Source organism: Balaenoptera borealis (genome assembly GCF_965194805.1).
Source record: "Balaenoptera borealis genome assembly, chromosome: 13".
Lineage (NCBI taxonomy): Eukaryota > Metazoa > Chordata > Mammalia > Artiodactyla > Balaenopteridae > Balaenoptera > Balaenoptera borealis.
Window position 1 is genome coordinate 46796160 of NC_138870.1, and position 20084 is coordinate 46816243.

Below are 20084 nucleotides of genomic sequence, written 5' to 3' on the forward strand. Positions count from 1 at the left end.
AATCAGAGCTCTCCCTCCCCCTCTCCACCACCAGGTGTATGAGGGAAGATTCCAGGAACTCAAGCCTTTGTTACTGTGCCCTACTTCAATGAAGGGTAGGAGGGGGTTAGACAGAGTTGGGGCGGGGCCAGGGAGCAGGATGCCTGGGTCTTCAGTTCCTACCAGTAAGTCCCTAGGCCTCAGTCTCTCTCCCTTGCTCTATCAGCCTCACCACCATCCATGCTGCCCCAAGAACCTTGACTCCAAACAGTTTCCAGACAGGAGAAGCTGAAAGGATCTCCTTTCACCCCGACTTTTGGCCAGGGCCTTCCACAGCACCTGCCAAGGCCAGCAGGTAAAGTGGGAGGGTTAGGGCATGGAGAAAGGGTGGACTCAGACCAGAATGCTCTTTGCACCTGAATCACAACCCCAGACTTAAGGGAAGAATCTGAGTCTTGAGAGAAGGAGGTGGCCTTAGCCTGGGGAAAACAAATCTGAGGCACCTGGGGTTTGGGTTTAATGGAGGTGAGGAACCTGGAGGCAAAGGTGGGCAGATTCTCTCAAGCAGTGTCAAGCAGTGTGGAGTCCATGGTGGCAGGGAGGTGTTTGGTCTTAGGATGTGCAGTCTGGAACTCTGGCCTTGCTCCTGCGGAACCTCCTGAGTGTGAATTCAATCCACGGTGGATGGATGGAAAGGAGTTGGGAAGGGAAATCCCCTGATGGCAGCAGTTAGGAGAGGGTGAGAAGTTGGGTGGGCAACAGCCAAGCTGTCTCATCAGCGGCCCCGCCCCCTACCTTGGCCTCCCAGGGTTGGGATGCGGGGACAGGCTGTGAGGGATTGGAAAGAAGGGATTGGAAAGACAGAAACAGAGCTGTTACCGGGGCGGGAAGATGAGCTGCGCAGGAATGTGGAGAAAGTGGCACAGACCAGAGCCCTGGAGATAATCGGGGGAGGGAGGAATCGGGTCTGGTGAACTAGAAGTTTCTAGAGTTGGGGGCGCCCGGCGCCGGGCGCGGGCGCCGGCGGGCGGGCCTTCTGGGGTGGGGGGCGGGGAGCTGTGTCGTCAGGAGCGGGGCGGCCCCGCGGCGGCGGCGTCTGCCTGGCCCGTCCCCTCCAGCCCAGCTCGGGCTCCAGCTCCCGCGCCGGCGCTCCAGCTCCGACCGCGCGCCCTCCGCAGGCAAGGTAGAGACCCCGCGAGCCCCCTGCCGCCTCCCGCCCTCCCGCACCGGAGCAGGCCGGGGCGGGGGCCGCGGGAGGGGACGCCCCACGGGCTAGGGTAGGGCTGCTGGGCCGAGAAGGAGGAAGCGTGACAGCTGGAGTGGGTAGCTAGAAGGGTTTGCGCCAGGAGCGGGGGGCAGCGGGAGGGCTGGCCCAGAACCCCGTAAGCAGTGTTTCCCCCAGACCTTGCCCTCCGTCTGTCCCGATCACTCGGACGGATGCTGAAGCTGGCTCCTGGGGACCCGAGTCGGAGGAAAGTCCATTTTGGAACCTGCACAGCGCTGCACGGGTGGAGAAGTGTTCTTGTTTGGCCTCCTGGTCCGCAACTTCCCACCCCTCTCCTTTCCACACCTGTCACCGGGAAGTTTCTGAAGCTACCTGGGTCTGAATCCCACTTTTCACCTTTCAATGGGGGAAATGAGCTTTACTGAGGAAGAAATGCAAATATTGCTGGGCATCTCCTCAACCTCTTAACCGTATGAGCCCACATCCCCCAAGCGTGCCAACATCGTAACTTCCTCCTGTACTGCACAGTGACACCCACACACACACACACAAAAACACCACCCCCTTAATCAGGCAATACTACCATCTGCGATGTTTGTGGAGGCTTAACAAATATTAAGGCTTCAAGCCAAATGATTCCCTCTCAGGGGCCACTGACTGGTAGCAGGGACGGGCAGGAAGGAAGAGACCCTCCCTCAGTCTTCAGAAAGAGGAGGAAGATGCAAGCCCTGGTGTGGTTAAGGGATTCAGAAGTCCAGGTAATCAGGTCTGGGCCCTCAGAAGGGAGTGCCTGCCCCTTGGGGTTCCTTGCTGGGTCAGCCTGAGTGTTCTGGGGGCATAGCTGATTCTTGGGTAATGGTAAACCTACATGACTTGGAATGTGAGCAATGAGTGTTGATGTGAAAAAGGAAACTTTAAATGTTAGCACTAGCTTTGGAAATCATAGTTATCTCTCAGTTACCAACAATTTTAGTACTTAATGTTTAAAATAAGATCTAGAAGACCAGAGACACTAAGATTTAATGGAATGGACTAAGGACACTATGTCTAGAGTCTGGGTGTGACCCTGAGAGAGTGGCTCTCTATCTGGGCCTCAGTTTCTTCCTCTGTAAAATAAGAGAGTTGGTGCCTCCCAGCTCTGGGGACATTCTAGGATTCTCTGCCTCCAAGTCAACTTCTTTCTCACCCCAAGTTGGTAGGGACGGGCAGGGAAACCAGAGGAGGGAGGGGAAGGGTGAGTCACAAATAGCTGGCGGGTTGGGCAGCAGACCCCACCCTCCCAGCCCTAGCCTTCGCCTGGACTAGCCCAGGTTATAGCCTCGGGGCTGGGACGGAGCAGGACAAAATTGGACTTGTTCCAGACTTTTAAGGCCCTGGACAACTGAAAAAATCCCAGGAGCCTTTATGTCCAAGGTCCCAGCCCAGGGGTGTCCTTGGACCCTGATAGTCTAGTTTCTATAGCCACCTCCTCACCCTCCCAGAGGCAAAATGCAGGATCCTGATATTACATGCCTGTGCCTGAGACATGACACAAGTGGGAAGGTATACAACTTGGGCTTCACTGCTGCTGGGAGTTCCTAGAATTTATGCCATCCTGGGTCCAAGGCATTATTTTTCCTACTCTCCAGATAGGTTTCTCTAGGTACCACCCTTGTATAATAATAATAACAATAATAATAATAGCTAATGTTTATTGAGTTCTTTCTCTGTGCCATGCAGTTTGCTAAGTATATTGCATGTATTACCTTATTTAACCCCCCCATGGTGACTGATTTCTCCAGGTAACCATTTTACTGATAAGGAAACAGGTTCAGGGAGATGAAATAACTCACCCAAGAGCTAGAATTCTTTTTTCTTTTTGGCCACGCTGCGTGGCATGTGGAATCTTAGTTCCCTGACCAGTGATCGAACCCACGCCCCTTGCGTTGGAAGCGCAGAGTCTTAACCACTGGAACGCCAGGGAAGTCCCCAGAGCTAGAATTCTAATCCAAGCCTATCTAATTCAAAAGTCAAAAAAAAAAAAAAGTCCATTCTTTTAACTTCTACTATATACTACATGTAAGATGGGGGGGCTTGTGAAAAGACAGGCAAGAGAGAAGTATTCTGTCTTCTCTCCTGTTTGTCTTTTGTTTGCTCTCTCCCTGTCACTTTCTCTCTCAGATTCCATTTCCTAGAACCTTGGAGCCATCTAAGAATCCCCAGGGGTAATCAGAGAGGCTAATTAAGCCTTACAGGCCCCATTAGCCATAAGACTATTATGTATTCGTTAGATCTGTTGGCAGGAGAAGTTAGATTATAGTCATTGAAAGGGCCAGATGGGTGGAGTCCTTTCTCCACAATATTAGTGTCTCAGAACCCCCTTCTAAGTGTTCCCAGAGAGCCTCCAGAACAGGAATGCTATACATGGAGGTGAGTGGCAGAGATGTCCCAAGGGCAGAGGTTATAGAGAAGTTTCTTGCACCATCAGAAAAGAAATTCTATTAGACCCTAACTGCCTCCTTAAGTCTGCCCCAACCACCCTAAATAAGTGGGCGGAGGGGAGACAGAAGGTCAGGGCCTTGGATGGAGTACCACAATAAGTGCTTTTTAGCATCATTCATCCATTTAACAAATATTCATTTAGCACCTACTATATGTGCTCCACATTGTCTCACGTTCCCCTCACTGTCCAGATGGATACTCTGGCATCCCATTTAACCGTGTTTGGATTAAGAGTCCTCATATATGACTCCCTAGCTTTATACAACTATTTGTACAACCAATATGGAGCACTTATAACATGATGGGGATTAGGTATTGGGGATACAGTGGTGAATAAGACTGATAAGTTCCTGCCCTGTGGAACTTACATTTTGGTAGGAAAAGACAAACAGTAAACAAAGAAGCAAATAAATGGGCTAGATAATCTCCAGTTGTGATAAATTCTATAAAGGAAACAAAAGAGGGTGCTACGCAAAGGAGGGGGGGGGGCTACCTTAGGACAGAATGATCAGGGAAGGTCTCTTGGAGGAGCTGGCATTTCAACTTAGGCAAGAAGTCAGCTCTGCCAAGAGTGGGGAAGGGTGGTCCAGGCAGACAGAACAGTAAGTCTCATGGCCCTGAGCAGGGAAGAACTTGGCATGCTTGAGGAACAGAAAGGAGGGCAGTGAGACTAGAAGGCAGTGTGTGAAGGGGAGAGTGGAACAAGAGGAGGACAGAGAGGCGGTGGGAGAGGGGGGTTGCACCACGAAGTTCTTGGTTTGGAGCCTTGGCTCCTCCACTTGTCACCTGCCTTGGGAAGTCCCAACCTCTTTGAGCTCCCGTTTCTTCACCTGTAGAATGGCTGTACCAATAATTTCCTATCTCATAGAATTTGATTTTACTTGTTAATACAATAACTACCATTCTTTGTAGGCCCTCTATATGCCAGTTGTTATACTAGGTACTTTTCATACATTATTTGACTTAATCCTCACAACTGTGAAAGATAGGTATCATTCTGCCATTTTATAGCTGTACTTTGCCCAAGTCACACAGTGGTAACACAGCTAAGAATGGAACCCAGATATGACTAACTCCAGTTTTGTTTGACTCCAAAGTGGTGTTGTACTATGCTCATGTAAGATATTGTTATTGCTGTTATTGAATCCTCAAGGCAAGTTGCCCTCTGCAGCTTGGCCCCTGGGTCAGTGGTCAGCGTGATCCACGTGATGGCTCCTCCTTGGTCCCTGGGTCCCATAGCTGAAAGTTGGGGCTCCCTAAACACTGCTAACCTAGCAGGGTGGAAGGAAGGCTCCCGCACTCAGCACAACCCTCCTGGAGCTGAGAAGCCAGGCAGATGCTCAGAGCCTTCTTCCCCTACCTTCTCCCCAATCTCTCGTGCCTGGGTCCCGCCCTTCCCCAGTGGAGCGCTGCGGGACGCAGACGAGGCGGGGCCGGGGCTGGGGACCCGGCTAGAGCTGGTTCTGTGTCGCGCGCGTCAGAAGCGCTAGAGGTCGTTGCGGGGCGTGGGTGGCTCTGGGAGTGGTAGCTGAGCGGGGCTGGGGACCGGGGCTGGAGGCGGAGCAAGATGGGGTCGTGGCCCGGGAGGCGTGCCGCCATCTCAGTGAGAACCACCGGAGGGCCGGGGCTGCGGGATGAGAAGGGAGATGGGACAGAGCGCAGGCCCGGCAGAGACTGCAGAGATTGGGGGTGGAGGGAGAAAAGGTAGGAGCAGGCGAGGGACACTCACACAGAGACGCGTATAGCCTGGGAAAGAGGGGTGGGGGGGAGGGGGGTGAGGGATGGTCAGAGATGAATCAAGACAGATTGGGGAAGAAATCAGAGAGCTGGAGAAGGATACAGAGAAAGTCAGGGATGAGTCAGAGAAACAGAGACAGAGGACAGACACTGTCAGGGAGAGATAGAGACACATAGGAGAGGAACACAGGGAAAGGAAGAGACTTAGGGAGGGACTCAGAAACAAGAAAAGAACAGAAATAGTAGTAGGAGTGGAAAATGAACAGAGTATACAGAAGCAAAGAGACCCAGACAGCTGGCCAGTCCTGCCGCATGCTCTTGTCGTCTTCCTCCAGAGCTACCCTTGGCAGCAGAGTTCCAGGAGCCAGAAGTACTACTACCAAGCTGTCTTCGTGTCCATCCTTAAGAAAAAAAGAAAGATGGCCAAGGAGAGGGGCCTAATAAGCCCCAGTGATTTTGCCCAGCTGCAAAAATACATGGAATGTGAGTCCTCCTCTCAGTCATTCAGTCCTGGAGACCTTACCCTTAGACAATACCTCCTCCTCCTCATTCCCCCCAGTTCCCCCTCTTTTCCCCAGTGGCCTTGAGACAGGATGCTCCTTAGATATGCCTGGCTGGGAGCAGGAGGGGAGGGAAATAGGAAGATGCCCGTGGTCTTAGCTCTCCTCCCACCTTCTCTGAATCTTGACTGCCTGCACCAAATCTCAGAGAAGAGAAATAAAGAGGGCAACCACTTTGGAGGATCTGAAATGTTTTTCTCTCTGTACTTCTGTATTTCTTCTTGGAATTTCTTTTTCATCTCACTGGAATCTTCTTTCCTGTTGTATGTCTGGGTGGGACTGTGGCAGAGGGCAGGGAGAGCCGAACCAGACTAATGCTCTCTTCCCTCTCTTCACATCCTAGACTCCACCAAGAAGGTCAGTGATGTCCTAAAGCTCTTTGAGGATGGTGAAATGGCTGAATATCTCCAAGGAGATGTGAGTGGCAGCTGGGAAATCCTCTCCTTCACCAACTCCTCCCACCTTTGTTTTTGCTACTCCATTGGGATGCCCAACTTCCAGGGATTATTCTGGGCCCAACCCTTGCTATCCTCTCTCCAGATTCCCCAGCATCCATTGTTACTGCTACTATTGCTTTAGGACAAAACAGGAGATTCTAGTAGCTCAGGACTTAGCCCAATAAACCCTGCTCCTGCCTTGGATGCTTCTCAACCCTGCACTTACTGTCACTGTCTCCACCACTCCCGATTCAGTCCCCAACTCCCATCCTGCAGATCTCCCCAGGGTAACGCTTGCTCTCATCATAGGCCATTGGGTACGAGGGATTCCAGCAATTCCTGAAAATCTATCTGGACGTGGATAATGTTCCCAGTCCCCTAAGCCTGGCACTGTTTCAATCCTTCCAGACTAGTTACTGCTTAGAAGAGACTGTAAAAGAAGGTATGGTCACGTAGGTGGGACTGGGCTGGGCCTCCTGAAGAAAAGTCAAATTAAGTGTGGGTTTTGGGGTGAGAGTTGAATTGAGTCACATGTTGGGGGCAGGGTGGTGGGAGGGGGAGGTAGAGGGTAGCCAGGCTTGCCTAGGAGCCAGAGGGAGGAAAGTTAAAGGGAAGAATTGGAACAAAGGAAAAGAGAAGAGCCAGACTGGAGGGAGCCCCAACCTCAGATCTGCTGTACTTTCTGTAACCAGATGTGGTGTGTCTCAGTGATGTCTCCTGCTACTTTTCCCTTCTGGAGGGTGGCCGGCCAGAAGACAAGCTAGAGTGTGAGTTACCATTCTGGACTGGGAGAGGGAAGGAAAGGTGAAGGGAGAGAGGGTACTCCCCAGCCTTCCTTCCCTCATTTTTTCAGGATTCCTAAAGGCTGACAGGCCAGACAAAGGTGGGGCCAGAGCATGGGCCCATTTCCTCTGTTTCCCCAGACGCCTTATACCTAACGCCATCCACCATACTCACCCTAGTTCCCACGTCTTGTATATTTTCATGTGGGGGACCCGGGATGGGATGTGGGAGGTGTGTACTGTCTCGCCTATCAGGTTCACCAAGGGTGGAATCCAGACCTGTTTCCCCTCCCTTTTTGTCTCCCATCTCAGTCCCAGCCCCACGTCCTGGGCTCTTCATCCAAAAAGTCTCTCCTTATCTCTTTGTTTCCCCTGTATTCTGTTATGAATTCTTTGGGTATCCCTCACAAACTGACCCTGGCCCCCTAAAACACCCCACAGTCACCTTCAAGCTGTACGACACGGACAGAAATGGGATCCTGGACAGCTCAGTGAGTTGGGGGACCTGTATGCTGGGCAAGGGAATATGTGTCCATTTGTCTGTGTCCACCTGTCCCAACTCTTCCAGGATCTTAGGAAGCAGAGGAAGCTAGAGGGAGAAGCTGAGTCCTCTAGGACTAAATCTGGGAGTAGGTCCCAAGCTCTTGACCCCTAAAAGAGGATGCTGGAGACACGACTTGGGGGCTTCCTTGCAAACACAGACACATAGACATTCATTTACTTGGCAGAAACACCTGAGAATGAGAGGGGGTCTGTGGGTGGAACTCAGGAACCCTGATTTCTAGAGGAGGGTTTGGATGGTGGTAGTGAGGCAGGATATGGCTGTGGCTCTTACCCTCTCGGCCCTCAGGAAGTGGACAAAATCATCATACAGATGATGCGAGTGGCTGAATACCTGGATTGGGAGGTGTCTGAGCTGAGGCCGGTAAGGCAATTCTTCCTGCATGTCCCTTGTTGTACCTGCTCCCTAGTGAGACCTTTATCTACCTCACCCCATCTCTGACAGGCAGCCTGGTGCCCTTGGCTAGGATGGCTAGGCTGGCTGTCCTAGGGGGCAGTGGAGAAGTGTCAGATCTGAGGGGTTACTCACACCAGAAGTCCACCTCCCCACATTCTCTGCTCAGATTCTTCAGGAGATGATGAAAGAGATTGACTATGATGGCAGTGGCTCTGTCTCCCTAGCTGAGTGGCTCCGGGCTGGGGCCACCACCGTGCCACTGCTAGTGCTACTGGGTCTGGAGATGGTGAGTAGGAGAGACTTGTAAGAATGGGTAAAACAGTTGCCTTGGGTTGTACTTGCCAGAGGTTGGCACTCTAAGGGCTTAGACATTCCCCAGCATCTGCTGTGCCCTCCCAGACCCTGAAGGACAATGGGCAGCACATGTGGAGACCCAAGAGGTTCCCCCGACCAGTCTACTGCAACCTGTGCGAGTCGAGCATTGGTCTTGGCAAACAGGGGCTGAGCTGTAACCGTGAGTGATGGGGCCTGGGAGTGTGGGAACACAGGGGCAGCCCAGCTATCTGTGGGAGCATGGCGCTCTGAACTTAGACCTGGCTTTGAATCCTGGGCTCTGCCAGTGACTGGTTATGTGACCTTGGGAAAGCCACATAACTTCTTTAAGTCTTAGTTTCTTCAACTGAGAATGAGGTAATTGTGAGCATTAAATAAGTTGATGCAAGAAAGGTGCTTCATGTAGTGCATGTACATACTATTAAGTCTGCAATAAAAATTAGCTATTATTATTGTTGTTGTTATTGTTGCTGTTGTATCTGGACCTCCTTTACATCATCCAGCTCAGTTCCTGACACATGAATGGAGTGGGGTTGGGCATGCAGTAGCAATTGCTCTTTTAGGGGGAAGAGTGAGCAAAAGGCACAGGTCTTGGAGGTGAGCCCCCAGCCCAAACTTCAGTTCTGTACCACACCCTCAGAGCAAGGGGTTATATGCCATGTTTCAGTGAGTGATGCTGTCTCACCTCCAGGTAAGGAAGAAATAGGGGGAGGGGCTGCAGCTAAGCCTCTGACCTTCTTCACTCTTGCCCAGTCTGTAAATACGTCGTTCACGACCAGTGTGCCATGAAGGCCCTGCCCTGTGAAGTCAGCACCTATGCGAAGTCTCGGAAGGACATTGGTGTGAGTGACCCCACGCCCACCGGATCACCACCCGCATCCTGGCCCTGGTCCTGGCTCTTGGCCCATTGCTGCCCTCAGGCCTTCCCCTGTCCCTGCTCAGACCCTCTCAGACAAGAGTTTGCCTTTCTCCCCAAGGTCCAATCACATGTGTGGGTGCGAGGAGGCTGTGAATCCGGACGCTGCGACCGCTGTCAGAAAAAGATCCGGATCTACCACAGTCTGGTTGGGCTGCACTGTGTGTGGTGCCACCTAGAGGTCAGTCCGGGAGCTATCCCTCCAGCCTTGCTTTGGGACCCTCCCTAAGCTGCCCTCTCCGTGGCCCCCTCCGGCACATCTCCCTTACAGCCTTGGTTGCCCTACTCCCAAGGGCTCTCTTGCAGTAGCAGAACCCAAGCTGAGAGGTGACGGGGTTCCCTCCACAATCTCTCCGTGCCTGCCTTGTCTTTCAGATCCATGACGACTGCCTGCCAGCCATGGGCCATGAGTGTGACTGTGGGCTGCTCCGCGATCACATCCTGCGTCCATCTTCCATCTATCCCAGCGTCCTTGTGAGACCCCTGGACAGCGGCTGGGAGGGGACAGGAGTGCTTCCCCAATTCACATACGCACACAATGCCATTTAGAGCAGAGAGCCTATATTTTTAGGATTCAAGTCAGACTCTCATCTGTTTATGGATTCACACAATCCAGTTTTCCTTCCTTCTGCCTCCTTCCCTTCCTAGGCCTCTGGACAGGAGCGTAAAATTAGCAAAACAAACCAGAAGACCGTGGATGATTTGAATTTGAGCACCTCTGAGGCACTGCGGGTACAGGGCTGAGAGGCTTGGGCTTCATGGTGGGGACCTCATAGGAGGGAATGAAGTGGGAAACCTGGGGACTGGTTCCTGCTCCCTGGGGGAGGGGAAAGCCGCCTGGGGGGAATGCCAGCCCTCTGCTCCTGTCTCTGGGGCCCATCTTAACTCTGACAAAATCCTGCTTTCCTTATCCTTGTTTTCTTCCCTCAATGCAGATTGACCCTGTTTCTAACACCCACCCACTTCTGGTCTTTGTCAACCCCAAGAGTGGTGGGAAGCAAGGGGAGAGGTGAGAAGAGCTCTACTAGGTCTTGTAAAATAGAGAGGGAAGATGGACAGAGGCTGGGAATCTGTGTGTACGCAGGGGACATACCTTGAGGACATCAAGAGAGTGGAGTACAGGGACTTCCCTGGCGGTCCAATGGTTAGGACTCCATGCTTCCACTGCAGGGGGCGGGGGTTCCATCCCTGGTGGGGAAACTAAGATCCTGCATGCTGCGCGGCACGGCCAAAAAAAAAAAGAGCGAGAGAGAGAGTGGAGTACAGAATATCCATGCCATGCCCTGCCGTGAGCTTTCCTTTTTCCCCACACAGGGTGCTTTGGAAATTCCAGTATCTACTAAACCCTCGACAGGTGTTTAACCTCCTAAAGGATGGCCCCGAGCCAGGGTGAGTATAGGTTAGGGGCTGTATCGCAGGGTTTGTGTGTGTCTGCCTATCTGTGTACGTTGGAAGAGAGCAGGAAAGAGTGCTTGTTGGGAGGGGAGGGCCAGGGGAAGCCCAAGAAACCAGACTTCAGAATGCTGCTTTTGCTGGGTATCCCTACCTCTGAATTCTCCAGCTCATCTCTGTTCTGCTCTCAAAGAATGGAGATACCAATTTCTCCCTCACCTCTAAGGAGTGGCTATCAGATTTCCCCATTGTACTTTTTCTCTACCCTTAATAGAAACAAGTCGTTTGACAAAGGGGAAGGGTGTTATAAGGAATGAGAGACAAGAAGTACTTACTCTGCCTGTCCAAGAGTTGGGTAGCCTCAGTCCAGTTATCCTTCCTCATCTTCTCTCTCACCTTTTGTCTCAGGCTCAGATTCTTCAGAGATGTTCCTGATTACCGGATTTTGGTGTGTGGCGGAGATGGCACAGTAGGCTGGATTCTAGAGACCATTGGTCAGTGCAGGGAGTGGCTCCGGGCTGGGCCCAGGGGCAGTGGCCTTCCAGAGCTAACTCCCTTCATCCGTCTCCTTACCTGCCTCCACAGACAAAGCCAACTTGCCTGTTGTGCCTCCTGTTGCTGTGTTGCCCCTGGGCACTGGAAATGATCTGGCTCGTTGCCTAAGATGGGGAGGAGGTAAGTGGTTAGAAATTGTTTTCCTGGGGAGTGGGGGAGTTTGGTAGGTAGGGAAAGGCACACAGAGAAGGCATTTAGGCATCTGGTGAAGAAAAAGCCTTGGCGGAAAAGAGAGGCACAGATGGGTGGGTCCCAAAGGAAGAGAGCTCTGGAAGAAGCAAAGACCTGAAGGGTCAAGGATGACAGTCTGAACCTAGAAGGGTCAAGGGCGACAGTCCTCTTCCCTATAAACCTAAAAATATCCTTCTGTTTCTCCCAAGTCTTAGGGCTCAGAATCAAAGAATATGGGGTAGAGAGGACAATGTGGGAATAAGGAAGGTTGTATAAGAGCTAAGCCAGTTGCTGAGTGATGGAGCTAGCAGGGAGCTTGGCCATGATTCATTCATTTATTCAACCAATTACACTTGACCCTTGAACAGCATGGTCTTGAACGGCGCCGGTCCACTTATTGAGGATATTTTTCAGTAGTAAATACTACAGGACTACACAGTCCATGGTTGGTTGAATCCGCAGATGTGGAGAAACAGTGGATACGGAGGGCCAACTATAAGTTATACGCGGACTAACCCCCACGTTATTCAAGGGTCAGCTGTAATCAGGGGTCATTCATTCATTCATAATTTTCCCCATGTCTATTGCAACAGTCTCCTAACTGCTCTCCCATTTCTAGTCTCTTTTTCCCTTCAAAGAGAAAGTTTGAGAGATGTAATCGGTAGATAGAGGGTCAGTGTGGGGCAGATTGAAATTGTCTTGGAGAGGAAGTTGTCTTGGAATTGAGGCTCTTGGATTCAGAGTCCAGCTCTGAGATCTCACAGGAGATTATGGAATAGGAGGCTGTTAAGGAGAGCAAAAAGTATTCTCGGTGGAAGAAGTTGTGTAAGGCCAGAGGAGTCACCAAACAACATGGTGGTGCATTTTGGAAAGCGGGTCGTTCATTGTGACTGGGACATAGGGTGCACAGTGGGCAATGAGAAGAGGGAGGACTGAATTGAACAGGGTCCAGATAATGGAGGGTCATGAATGCTGTGGTGAGGAGTTTTCAACTTCATCCTGCCAGAGTTTGAAAACTGACAGCCCACAGAAATGATGTGTAGTGTTTTGTATTGTTTGTCTTGCAGTGTTTTGAATTTTTTTGACCTTGGTTATTTCTAAGAAGTGGGTCATGTATTCTTCAATTCAACACAATCCTCTCACCTCCCTGCCACTCATTCACTTTACGTTTCTAGCTTCTGAGGCATTTGAATGTGCAATCCCTGAACCATGGGGAGCTCTGGAACTCATGAAAGATGTAACTAAAAGAAAAAATAGGTGTGTGTGTGTGTGTGTGTGTGTGTGTGTGTGTGTGTGTATGCATATATAATACTTTATATATATAACTTATAGTTTGTATATAATAAAAATTACTTTTTATATAAAATATTATTCCAGAAAGGAGAAATATCTCTGCATAATATAATTTAAATCTTGTATGTAAACATATGACCATTTTGGGGGGGGCCATGCTTAAATCCTCAACATCTGACTTTGTTTTCATTAACAGTATTAGACACTTTGAAATCATGAACTTTGAGTCTTCACTTTGTGTTTTGCAAATGAGACTCTCATAGCAGTTTCTGCTAATTCCACCTGAATCATGAAAATAATGATATAAATACAGCACTAATGAAAACTTGTGTTGATATTGAAAAAAATCCTAAGATTCGAAGGGGGATTGATGGAAAGAATGCCGCTATGGGAGCTCTGTGGAGGACGGATTGGAGGAAGAAAGCAGGACCTCGATTGCAATAGTCTAGTCAAGTGATGAACAGCACAAAAGCAAAGGCAGCACCAGTGGAGTCATGGGGTAGAAGCCACAATACTTGGTAACTAATGGATTGTGGGGGAAGAGGTAAAGACAAGTCTAAGACATTTTCTAGGTTTGTGGACTGAGCAGATGGGGATACCATTTATTAAAATAGGGAATATAGGGCTTCCCTGGTGGCACAGTGGTTGAGAATCCGCCTGCCAATGCAGGGGACACGGGTTCGATCCCTGGTCCGGGAAGATCCCACATGCTGCGGAGCAACTAAGCCCGTTCACCACAACTACGGAGCCTGCACTCTAGAGCCCGTGAGCCACAACTACTGAGCCCGCGTGCCACAACTACTGAAGCCTGCGGGCCTAGAGCCCACGCTCCGCAACAAGAGAAGCCACTGCAATGAGAAGCCGACACACTGCAACGAAGAGTAGCCCTCGCTCGCCACAACTAGAGAAAGCCCGCGTACAGCAATGAAGACCCAACTCAACCAAAAATAAATAAATAAAATAAATAAATTTTTTTTAAAAATAGGGAATATAGGAGGAGGACCACTTTAAGGAAGAAAGATAGATTCGGTTTTGGATGTATTGAGTTAAGGTATCAGTGGAGCACCTAGGTGGAGATGTGTGGTGGGTAGTCAGAAATTGATGTTAAGAATTTAGGAGAGAAGTCAGGACTGAAGATATGTGTTTGACAGTCATCTCCTAGGCGGTAATTGACATCCTCAGAGTAGATGAGTTACCCAGGGAAAGAGGTAAGAAGAGAAAGTGGATAAGGACAGCCAGATCCTGGTAAACACCCTATTTAAGGGTTGAACAGAAGAAGATGAATTGTTAAAGGAGTCTGTATTAGTGTCCTCTTGCTGCTGTGACAAATCACCATGGTGCCTTAAAACAACACGAATGTATTATCTTAACAGTTCTTGAGGGCACAAATCCAAAATCGTTTCCACTGCGCTAAAATCAAGATGTTGGCAGGGCTGTATTTTTTTCTAGAGGCTCCAAGGGAGAATCCCTTGCCTTGTCTTTTCCAGTTACTAGAGGCTGCCTGCATTCCTTGGCTCATATCCCCCCCTTCCAACCAGCAATGTTATCCTTCCAAGCTCTGCTTCCGTTGTCAAATCTCCTTCCATGACTCTTCTCTCTTGTAGCCTTCTTTCACTTATTAGGAGCCCTGTGATTACATAGGGCCCAGCCAGATAATCCAGGATAATCTCCTCATCTTAAAATCCTTAATTTAATCACATCTGCAAAGTCTCTTTTGCCGTTTAAGGCAACATATGCACAGATTCTGGAGATTAGGTTGTGCACATCTCTGAAAGGCCGTTGTTTTGCTTACCACAGAGACTAAGAAAAAACAGAGCAGGTCCTCTGTAACTTTAGTGGTATTTTAGAGGCTGAGTGAGGAGTTTCATGTCTTAAAATGAGATACTGTTGGTTTTGGCAGGAATCATTGGCAATCTTTGCCAAAAGAGTTTCAGCAGGGTGGTATGGAGAAAGGCAAATTATAGTGGGTTGAACCATTGATGGAATGTGAGGAAGTGAAGACTTTTTTTTTTTCTTCTTTTCTTTTCTTTTTTTTTTTGCTGCACCACTCACGCGGAATGTGGGATTTTAGTTCCCCAGCCAGGAATTGAATCCGTGCCCCCTGCAGTGGAAGCGTGGAGTCTTAATCACTGGACCTCCAGGGAATTCCCTAACTAGTCCCATATTGATAGACATTTGGGTAGCATTCAGTTTTTTATTACACACCATACTGCAGTCTATCTCTGCACACAGATGGGAGAATTTCTCTAGAAGAGATTTCTAGAAGTGGAATTGCTGGCTCAAAGAGTATAAACATTTTACTAGTTATTTTAGTTTTAAGAAATTACACAAGTAATGCATCAGTACATTTTCACTGAAAGGTTTTAAAAAGTAAAATGTGTGAGTCTTCACATACAGGTTTCCTCTTCCCTACCCCCTCACCAAATTCCACATTCCTCCCCAGAGATAACTACTGTTTCCTATTTGCACTCATTTTTCTGTTTCACACACACACATAACTTTTAAACAAACATAAATGGGATCATACTACACACATTGTCCTGGGACTTCTTTTTTCATTGAATATGTCTTGGAGAACTTTCCATGATACTACATAGAGATTTCATTCTGATTTCAGTAGCTGCACATTATTTCATAGCATGGATTTGGCATAATTTATAAAACCTTCCCCTCCTGGTGGACATTTAGATTGTTTCCAGTTTTTTGCTGTTTTACAGAGTACCTCAGCAAAAATCCTTATACATCCATCTCTCTGGATTTTTGTTTCTGTAGGAGAAATTCCTAAAAGTGGAATTGCTGTGTCAGAGAATATGTTTTGATAAAATTTGATAACATTTTGATAAAAGTTGCCAAATTGTCTTCCAAAAATGAAATACCAATTTATGCTCCAACTAACAGCAAATGAGAGTGCCAGTTTATTCATAATCCCATTAGCGTTTGGTTTTCTCAATCTCTTCATAGTTTGTCAATCTGATAGGCACAAAAAGTTAACTAATTTACAATTTTAATTTACAGTTCTTTTAACTATTAGTAATATTGAGCATCTTTAATATGAATATTGGCATTTGTATTTCTTCTGTGATTGGCTTGAGTTATTTGCCCATTTTTCTACTGACTTTTTAAAAAATATTTATTTATTTATTTGGCTGCCTCCGGTCTTCGTTGCAGCACTTGGGATCTTTCCTTTTGGGGCTCGTTGAAGCTCACAGGCTTCTCTCTAGTTGTGGCGTGCGGGTTTTCTCTCTCTTGCTGTGGTGCATGGGTTCCAGAGCGCGTGGGCTCTGTAGTTGAGGCTCACAAGCTCAGTAGTTGTGCGTGGGCTTAGTTGCCCCGTGGCATGTGGGATCTTAGTTCCCAGACCAGAGATTGAACCCGTGTCCCCTGCATTGGAAGGCGGATTCTTTACCACTGGACCACCAGGGAAGTTCTTGACTTTTTTTTTTAATGTTATTATTATTTTTTAATTAAATTTATTTATTTTTGGCTGCGTTGGGTCTTTGTTGCTGCACGCAGGCTTTCTCTAGTTGTGGCAAGCAGGGGCCACTCTTCATTGTGGTGCACGGGCTTCTCATTGCGGTGGCTTCTCTTGTTGCAGAGCACAGGGTCTAGGCGCATGGGCTTCAGTAGTTGTGGCGCGTGGGCTCAGCAGTTGTGGCTCGTGGGCTAAGAGCACAGGCTCAATAGTTGTGGTGCCCAGGCTTAGTTGCTCCACAGCATGTGGGATCTTCCTGGGCCAGGGCTTGAACCTGTGTCCCCTGCATTGGCAGGCGAATTCTTAACCACTGCGCCACCAGGGAAGTCCCCCTGACTTTAAATATAGTGATTTGTAAGCACTTTTTGAATGTTGGAGAAGTTAGTCTGTTATGTGTGCTGCAGATATTTTTTCCCAGTTTGTCTTTTGTCTTTTTTTTAGGTGTGTGTTTATTTAACTGTACAGAAGTTGTTTGTTTGCTTGGTTAGGTCTTTTTATTTATTTTTTTGTCAGATCTATTTCTGTTTATTTTGTGGCAATTTTGAAAATTCCAGATATATTTGCTTTACTTCTGTTTGATTTCAGAAGTTTTTAATTTTCATATAATTGTATTTATCAGTCTTCTTCTTGTTTGGCTCTGAGTTTTGTACTATGCTTTAGAAAGGCCTTTTCCGCTCAAAGATTATAAAACATTCACTCATGTTTTCTGCTAGTACAAATTCTGCTTACATTTAAATTCTTTGACCCATCTTGAATTTATTTTAGTGTAAGGGGTGACTTCTACATCCAGTACCATTTACTGAATAATCTATCTTTCCCCATTTATTTAAAATGTCACGATATACTAAACTCCCATATATACTTGAGTCTATGTCTGGGCACTCTGTTCTTTACTATTGAACTTTTTATTCCAGTCACTGTGCCAGTTATTACCCTGTTTTGATACCCTTGCTTTATACTGTGTTCTATCTGGTAGAATGGGGAGAGGAAGCATCAGAGAAAGAGAGAGATTATTCCCATTCATCACTTATCTTTTTCAGCACTTTTCATTTTCCTGGCTATTTTCTTTACTCTTCCAAATGAACTTTGGCGTTATTGTTAGATGCTCACACACATTGGGAACTTTCACCCTCCATGAGAGTGACAGTGTGGAGAAAAGGGTCAGTAAGAGTCTGACCTTCAGATTGGTCCATGGGAGCCATGACTGAACACCCCTGCCCTTTCACTGCTTAGGGCTCGGAGGATCTGCAGAACCAGGGCAGAGGATCCCTGGGAATCTGTGGATCTGGGAGCTGAGAGGAGGTCCGTCTGGGACCCGGGGTTCAGTGCTAACCTGTCTTCATACCATCCTTAGGGTATGAGGGACAGAATCTGGGGAAGATCCTCAAGGATTTAGAGACGAGTAAGGTGGTACACATGGATCGATGGTCTGTGGAGGTGATACCCCAACAAACTGAAGAAAAGAGTGACCCAGTCCCCTTTCAAATCATCAATAACTACTTCTCCATTGGTGTGGTCAGTGGAGTGGGGCATGGGGGGGAGGGGAGGAAGTGGGGGTTAAGCAGGAAGAGGCAGAAAAGGAAGGTAGAGGGTAAAGGAGCTGTGACACAGGGAAATCAGGAGTGGGCACAGTGGTGTGAGTTGCAAGAAAAGAATGTGGGATGAAAAAAAAAAAAAAGAATGTGGGACGTATCACTCCCAAACTGGAGAGTTAAAGAGAGAGAGGGTTCTGTGCTGAGGAAGGAGGCGGCCTCTGATCTCATATGCCCTGGACTCCCCAGGATGCCTCTATTGCTCACCGATTTCACATCATGCGGGAGAAATATCCTGAGAAGTTCAACAGCAGGTGAGGAAAATGGGACGGGTGTGGGCATACACAGTGGCAGGGACCACATGGTGGCCAAGTTTGACTCAGTGCTTAGACGGGCAGTGACACGTCTAGGAAGCCCCTCAACCAAGCTTCCCTGTTCCCCATGGGACTGCAGTTGGGAGGTTGATGCCCTTCCCTGTCACTTAGCCCACCTCTGCCAGCACTGTGTAATTTGTCCCCTCCCTCCTGGGCCTGGTGTTGGGACCGACACAGAATGAAGAACAAGCTATGGTACTTCGAATTTGCCACTTCTGAATCCATCTTCTCAACGTGCAAAAAGCTGGAGGAATCTTTGACAGTTGAGGTGGGCGTGATGAGAGCCAACCCCACATCCTTTTTAGCCCCTTATATCTTAATTTCTCCCTCCACAGGAGCCCTCAGGAACTTCTCATATTCTTGAACCTATACCTTGACCTCCCTGCTCTCTAATCCTGATCTCCCAAGTTCTTAAGATACACCAGTCCCTAGTTCCCTCCACCTCTTGCAGACCTCCAAATCCTAGTCTTCCCAGTGTGTTATCTGGTGGAGGGAGCGGTCATGTCCATCGTGATGCCGTGAGGCAAGGATCTGTGCTCTCCTCCCCTCAGATCTGTGGGAAACCACTGGATCTGAGCAACCTGTCCCTAGAAGGCATCGCAGTGCTGAACATCCCGAGCACGCATGGCGGCTCCAATCTCTGGGGTGACACCAAGAGACCGCACAGCGATATCCATGGGATCAACCAGGCCTTAGGTGCTACAGCCAAAGTGATCACCGACCCTGATATCCTGAAAACCTGTGTACCAGGTAAGAGGAGCAGCCTTGGGAGCTTAGTGGGGGGGGACTAAGGAGAAGGTGTGACTCTCTTTGGAGGAACCCTGCTTCTACAAAACCTGTCTCCCTACTTCCCATCCCCCCAGACCTAAGTGACAAGCGGCTGGAAGTAGTAGGGCTGGAGGGTGCAATTGAGATGGGCCAGATCTATACCAAGCTCAAGAATGCTGGACATCGGCTAGCCAAGTGCTCTGAGATCACCTTCCAGTAAGGAAAACTCAAGCTGGGGGCTCTGAGGGAAGGAGTGGGACCAGGAAAGCAGAAGGGTATGGGAATGGTGGGGAGGGACTGTACCAGATCTTCCTCAGTAACAAAGGGTCTCAAGGCCAACCTAAGAACAGAGTTTTGGTACTCGGTTGATAAAGAAATTGCCACCAATCTGCCTTGACCTCACACAGCACCACAAAAACCCTCCCCATGCAAATTGATGGAGAACCCTGGATGCAGACACCCTGTACAGTGAGTATTGCCTATGCCTGGCAAAAACTGAACCCCCAGGCTCCGTGGATCCTAAATTTCCATTCCACAGCTTCTTTACTTCCTGCTGGGGCCTGAAGTTCCCCTGTGCACCCTTCCTCCCAAATCCTGATTTCTCAGCCCCTGGCCTTCCTACCATGGCCTCTCTAGGACCCTGGCAACCCACCCTGAACCCTACAGATTTTCCCCCAAATCTCTGCTGCTCCAGCCCCAAGGCACTAGGTCTTATCTCTGAATGCGCCTCCTTCCCTTCCAGATCAAGATTACCCACAGGAACCAGATGCCCATGCTCATGGGCCCACCCCCCCGCTCCTCCAATTTCTTTGGCTTCTTATGCTGAGGGGGGACATCTCGGCCTCCAAGCCAGCCTTGAACCCACCTCCTTGTCCCTGGACTCTACTCCCTAGGCTCTGTACATTGCTGCCCAACCCTCCTGCCAGCTCAGGGGAGTGTTCCTTCACCCTCACAGTATTTATTATCCTGCACCACGTCCACTATTCCCCGTGCACATGTGCACACACATACACACACACGTCACAAACAATACATTGAAAGTGCCTCATCTGAATAAAATGACTTTTTTTCCCATTGGGATATCTGTTAAGTAAGTGGTACACCTCCTTCCTTTATACC

The 20084-nt window shown here is 48.9% G+C and overlaps 1 protein-coding gene across 4 annotated transcripts; it reads left to right on the forward strand.

The window, feature by feature from the left end:
- The first annotated feature begins 159 nt into the window (after nucleotides 1–159).
- DGKA (diacylglycerol kinase alpha) lies at nucleotides 160–20055 on the forward strand. 4 transcript variants are annotated; one of them, XM_082350940.1, is made up of 24 exons: nucleotides 160–334; nucleotides 5758–5905; nucleotides 6326–6399; nucleotides 6729–6861; nucleotides 7112–7186; nucleotides 7643–7692; nucleotides 8052–8126; nucleotides 8326–8445; nucleotides 8559–8673; nucleotides 9246–9334; nucleotides 9470–9589; nucleotides 9784–9882; nucleotides 10057–10140; nucleotides 10344–10417; nucleotides 10723–10797; nucleotides 11209–11294; nucleotides 11386–11475; nucleotides 17646–17806; nucleotides 18073–18137; nucleotides 18375–18465; nucleotides 18749–18947; nucleotides 19061–19181; nucleotides 19373–19433; nucleotides 19708–20055. In XM_082350940.1, exons 2-24 carry the CDS (start codon nucleotides 5842–5844, stop codon nucleotides 19789–19791), a joined length of 2205 nt encoding a protein of 734 aa, XP_082207066.1. In that variant the 5' UTR covers nucleotides 160–334; nucleotides 5758–5841; the 3' UTR covers nucleotides 19792–20055. The 4 variants fall into 4 exon arrangements, with proteins under 4 accessions (XP_082207066.1, XP_082207065.1, XP_082207064.1 ...); XM_082350939.1 differs by lacking the exon at nucleotides 160–334 and adding an exon at nucleotides 1029–1162; XM_082350938.1 differs by lacking the exon at nucleotides 160–334 and adding an exon at nucleotides 1852–1962.
- Nucleotides 20056–20084: the final 29 nt, after the last annotated feature.

Bases quoted from the DNA above. Each gene is read 5' to 3' on its own strand.
- DGKA (XM_082350938.1), top strand. From the start codon at position 1,924: ATGCAAGCCCTGGTGTGGTTAAGGGATTCAGAAGTCCAG. The intron at 10,141-10,343 runs GTACAGGGCTGA...CCCTCAATGCAG, and splicing joins GCACCTCTGAGGCACTGCGG to ATTGACCCTGTTTCTAACAC. The intron at 17,807-18,072 runs GTCAGTGGAGTG...TGGACTCCCCAG, and splicing joins ACTACTTCTCCATTGGTGTG to GATGCCTCTATTGCTCACCG.